This window comes from Pyrus communis, chromosome 10 (genome assembly GCF_963583255.1).
Source record: "Pyrus communis chromosome 10, drPyrComm1.1, whole genome shotgun sequence".
In the NCBI taxonomy this organism is placed as follows: Eukaryota; Viridiplantae; Streptophyta; class Magnoliopsida; order Rosales; family Rosaceae; genus Pyrus; species Pyrus communis.
Window position 1 is genome coordinate 9,198,373 of NC_084812.1, and position 5,954 is coordinate 9,204,326.

At 36.6% G+C, this 5,954-nt stretch overlaps 1 protein-coding gene across 1 annotated transcript; it reads left to right on the plus strand.

The window, feature by feature from the left end:
• The first annotated feature begins 4,143 nt into the window (after window positions 1-4,143).
• LOC137748728 (probable galacturonosyltransferase-like 1) lies at window positions 4,144-5,616 on the plus strand. The gene has a single exon (XM_068488901.1). It carries the CDS (start codon window positions 4,361-4,363, stop codon window positions 5,429-5,431), a length of 1,071 nt encoding a protein of 356 aa, XP_068345002.1. The 5' UTR covers window positions 4,144-4,360; the 3' UTR covers window positions 5,432-5,616.
• The last annotated feature ends 338 nt before the right edge of the window (window positions 5,617-5,954 follow it).

The following is a 5,954-nucleotide window of genomic DNA, read 5'->3' on the forward strand; positions in this document are numbered from 1 at the left end:
TTTCTTTTTCTAAATTGAAAACTGAACAACCAGATGGATCAAACTGTTTCAAGCTATTTCTAATAGTAAGTTGATTCGGTTGTTTAAAAAATTTTGCGATATCGTGGTAGGGTTGAGGCTTAAGAATTAACTACTATATCAAATAATTTTAATATAGTGTTAATTACGTAGAGGTCTTAGGTTCAATTCTTGTCAAAAGCAAATTTGAACCAAATTATTATGGCTTGCCCATTGTGAGGTTCAGCCCACTCTCCCACCCCCTTAGCGTAGATAATATCGTTTGTTTATAAATAAATAAAATTACGCAGTAGTCACTAATGTCATGATATAGTGTTTTATATACACTATTATACATATAAGAGCATTAAATTTATAGCAACATCTTACCTCTAAAATGTTTTAAAGTAGATACTAGATATGGGAACAATGAGCGAATCGGCAATTAGATTTTGGCTTTCGTTTTGTTTTCATATGGTTTAGGCTTCTTTGAGCGGCAACCATAAAGAAGAAACCCTATTAAACTATCATTTTTTTTTTTTAGATCTATTTATTTATACAACGATTACAATATGTATAGACTAAGAGGGTGGGTGAATTAATTGGTTGCGAACTCATCATTCTCGAGATTTGAATACAAGACCTCTCATTTACAAGTAAAGAGAAATATTATTAGATCGTAGTAATTGATTTAGTTGGACTTGAGCCTCCAAAATACGTACTATACAATAGTCGAGCTCGAATAACCAAGCCACGCTCAAGCCTACCTCGAGCTGTCTCGTAATTTCTTTTGAGATGTTCACAAGTTTTACGAGTCGAACACACTAATGCTCAAGTTTGGCTTGTTTCTTGATCAAGCCAAACTAGGCTTAGCTTGGTTCTTTCACAACTGAACTTCGACAAGCCAAACACACTAATGCTCAAGTTTGGCTTGTTTCTTAATCAAGCCAAACTAGGCTTAGCTTGGTTCCTTCACAATTGAACTTCGACAAGCCAAAGACGAGCTGAACCGTGCGAGCTTGAAATGTTTCGAGCCGATTTACAACCCTGATTATGGAGAAGTAACTGTTGTAATCTTTGAATAATTTTACGTTTGGATACACTTTGATCTCAGTCTTTGAGTTTTTCTTTAAAGAGAGAAATAACGTGATGGATGAAACATATGGAATTTTCTTTGTTAAAACTTCACCATCATGCTCCGTTATGACAAAATTCTGGTTACGCTATATATTGTGAAACAATGCTTAGATTTGCTAACGTAGGGTTTTATATGGCCTAACAAAAGTGTTAGTAGGAGTCGAGATGTACCCAAATAATAGGAAAGTGCTCGAGTGAAAGTGCTTGACATGTGGCTGTCGTGTCGCACATGCTTGGTTTCATGGTGGTTTGAAAAAAAAAAAATGCTGCAACCAATCTCAAATAATGGAAAGAGTTTCTCCATCTTTTCTGTCAAAAGGCAAAGTACTGATAATTGAAGGACATACAGCATGAGGCTGTATTTTCATTGGAGTAATTTTTAGTTTAATATTATCCTGAATAAGAAATACAAGAATAAAGAATATACATGATATATCAGGTTTTTAAGAAAACAATTAATTTATAGTTATGGTTTAAGGCTTCGGGTTTAGGGCATTGTGATCAACAATCTCAGGACGTTGGTTTTTCTGATCTTGTTCTTGTATATACTATTTCCATCACATCACTCAGGTACTCGTCTGTTATTTTCTTATTTTAGATTAATTGTAAAAAAAAGAATCAAATGACAAAAGCAGGGAGAAATATAATGCGAGAGCGAAAATTACTGACTAATATAGCATATTAAACATGTTGATTTAGTAAATCTGAATAGAAAGTATGACACATGACCAAAATACAATCAAAATTATTTATTTTCAAATTGTATACACAATAGTTAATTTATAGAATGCATGGATAACAGAGAAACAAAATAAACAATAAAACATATAATGCATGAATAACTTTTCAATTACCTTGCACCTAATTCACGAAAAATATTTGTCCAAACACGATATAGAAGGCAAACTCCAACTTAGTCAAACTGGTTAAAGCAATAAGTTATATATTTCCTTACCCGAGTTTGAATTAAATTAATTTAGTATAAACTACCACTTTTTTCTCTATACAAAAGAATGCATTAACCATCAAAATACAAATAATCTTCCAAATTAATCAAGACTTTTAAATATTTCTATACAAAAGAATGCAATAAGTTATATTTTTTAAACCTTTAATATTTGTAATAAATTAAAAGGTAAGATATCCAGAAAAGATTAAAAAGTGTTAGAAGGATCACAAGAAACAAATCACTTTCTAATGCGTTTTTTAGTTTGGCTGTCTCAATCCGTTTTCAGAAACAACCAACCTTCACCCTTTGGGTCCCATTCAAAGGGCCAGGTGGCAACTCTCTTAAGTTTATCAGGGTATACAATGTAATGAGGTGGCTCAAAAGATAAACACAAATTTCGGATCCCAAATCACGATTGTCCCCATCGCATGAGACATGGATTGTCTATGTGGGGTTCTCCTTTTGCTCTAATAATTTTAGGTCCAAGTTTAGTTTAGTTTAATTATAATTAGGATTTAAGATGGTATACTATATGATTAGGGAAATAAAGGGATCCGAGGGCTAATGCAAATGCAGGGTAGAACACTGATCAGCATCCATGTTACGTAGATTGTAATTAAATCTACAAGTGTCATAACATTCTCTTTTGACTAGCTAGGGTTTGTTTAGAAGTACTCTTGATAACAACAATATGCTCTAAGTATTCAAATAAACTATGGCTGTATTTTAGTTTAATCGTCTTTCTTAAGGTTGGAAGAGATTTTAAGTTAATTCGACATCCCTAATTGATAAAAGAAAAATAATAAATATTACCTCATGAATCGGTAGAACTGTTTCTATGTTTAGCCCCCCAATAAAAATTAGTAAATGTTGTCCATACAAGAAATGTTTGAATTTTTAATGAAGGTACGTTTTTATGATAAAAATGTTACAGAAAAAAAATGTTATGTCATGTGTGTGCCGGTCGTCTAGTAAGTTGTTGACATTGTGTTACATTGGTTAGAACCCAACATTTTATTTACTAGAATATTAGAGCACATACATTTGGTGACGAAAATTTATACAAATTAAGAGTAGATATCCCATCTAATGACTTTAGTGTATTCTAATTCTCATTTCACCCTTCTTGGAATCACTTGTTGCTGGGAATTGTATAAAAAAATAGAGTATAGCTTTGCACGGAAGCACACACCTATATACATGATATGAGGTTGGAGTTTAATTTTCCTGAAGGGGATACCTCACCAGTTCACCTACAGGATATAAGATGCCGTGGGTGAAGAAGATTAAAGTTCCTAAATTCATATTTCATGCTCAATTTTTGCTTAAAAAGTAGTCCAGCTCAGGGTTATGATGTCCTAATCACCTTATATTTTACAACCTAGAGAGTTATAGGGAATGGGGATAGCTTCAATTCCCTCCCTGCAGTACTAAATGAATATACAAATTAGTAATTGGAAATTAATATAAATGTTAATTAAGTTATCCTCTTAAGGAAATATTTGAATTAATATAACCTAATAGTTGTCACTTATCACATGACCAATAAATTGACACATGTATGTCAATTTTTCCTTAGCAAGCTATGCAAATTGCTAGTGGTTCCTAAATTGTAATGCAAGTAATTAAGAGTATTGATTTGTACACCTAAGATTCTGTGTTCAAGTTTTTCCTCCCACGATATTAATTGTAAGTTTTATTTCAAGAACTTTTTTTGAAAAAACTAGAGACTGATGTGAGTAGATAAAATGAATGTACACACTTAACCAGCGGTCTAGGTCTTGATGGCATATTACCAAATATGTTAGTTTCCAAAAATTTTGGTAAAAAACCACATATGGAAAAAGAATAATCTCATTGTTTTCTTGGGAAAACATTTTTTAAGGATGATCTTCATATAAAAATTAAAAAATATAACGGTTCTGATTATAAAATTTGTATAGTTAAGATACATTATTCACAAAGTGAGAATGCAAATATTATCCAAATAATCTTCTCTGCCTTCATTTTGGTTGTCTTTGAACAAAGAGCCCCCTCCCTTGACTTGGCTTCCCGAGCAGTTCAGGTTTGAAACCAACGTGGTTTCAAAGCCACGTAGAAATCGCAGAAGTGTCTTCTCCCCAAACCCTCTACAGAAACTCCTCTTTCTCTCCCTTATTTCTACTTTTCTCCTTTTCAAAAGTTAAACCCTCTCTCCTCCCGTCAAAAACCAAAACCACTACACACCTCCTCCTTTCATATATCACTACCTTTCCTAATTGTCCAAATTTTCTTAACATGCTGTCCTTCCTCATCAGCTTCATCCTTCTCTTTACGACCACCACCAATGCCGCCATCACTACTTCAGAACGACTCAGGGAAGCGCTCGCCACCGCAACCACTCAACGATTCAAGGAAGCACCGAAATTCTACAACTCCCCGAGCTGCCCCGACCTCAACAACCACGAGTACACAGCGGTGCCCATGTGCTCGGATGAGGCGGACCACGTGGCAATGACCCTCGACGCCGCTTACCTCCGTGGCTCAATGGCCGCCATTCTCTCAGTCCTCCAGCACTCCTCCTGCCCGGAAAATGTCATCTTCCACTTCGTCTCCTCCTCCTCCACCTCCAACTCCCAACTCCTCCAGCAAATTATCGAGACGTCATTTCCCTACTTGAAATTCCGAGTCTACCCCTTCGACGACTCTGCCGTGGCGGGGCTCATATCGACGTCGATCCGCTCCGCCCTCGACTGCCCGCTCAACTACGCCCGCAACTACCTCGCTAACATCCTTCCCACATGTGTCCGCCGGGTCGTCTACCTCGACTCCGACCTCATCCTCGTTGACGACATTTCCAAGCTGGCGTCCACCGTGCTGGGCCCCACACAAGTCCTCGCTGCGCCGGAGTACTGCAACGCCAACTTCTCCTCCTACTTTACGCCTACGTTTTGGTCCAACCCGACGCTCTCCCTCACCTTCGAGAACCGCAAGGCCTGCTACTTCAACACCGGCGTCATGGTCATCGACTTGGACAAGTGGAGATCCGGTGGGTACACGGAACAGATCGTGGAGTGGATGGAGCTACAGAAGCGGATGCGGATCTACGAGCTCGGGTCCCTGCCGCCATTCCTATTGGTTTTCGCCGGAAAAATCGCCGCAGTCGACCACCGATGGAACCAGCACGGACTGGGCGGAGATAACTTTCGTGGGTTGTGTCGGGATTTGCATCCGGGTCCGGTGAGCTTGCTGCATTGGAGCGGGAAGGGGAAGCCGTGGGTGAGACTGGACGCCAACCGACCGTGCCCATTGGATGCTCTGTGGGCCCCATATGATCTGTTACAGACACCCTTCGCGCTGGAGTCTTGATTAAATTAGACAAATAATCATCAAATTATCTAATTCATTACTACACAGTTAATTTCTTTATAATAAAGAAAAACAAATATATATTTTCTTCTTGTTTTTTTTCTTTTGTCCATGGAAAATTTTAGGTATGAGAGAGCAAACTATACTGATCCATACTCAGGCTTCTGGACTCTCTACCCTCTCGATCGAGGTTTTTGTTGTACATTATACAAAGACAATCAATAGAGTTTAATTTTACCATCGTGTTTTTCTTTTTGTTATATTGGAAAGAATCGAATCATAAACTATCTTAACTTTATAATCATATTTGTATTTTAGTTTTACAGATCTTGATGTGAATTACGTTTATATGCAGTGTGGTTGCCACTTTACCAAACATTTTTCGTTTATCAACTTATTACGTATTGAGTTCAACTCCTATTTATTCTTTTTAATATTAGTATAGTTTAAAATAGAAATATTGCTTATATTAAAAAAAAATTGTTATTAATATTTCAAATCCTATGCACTTTAAAAAAAGTAA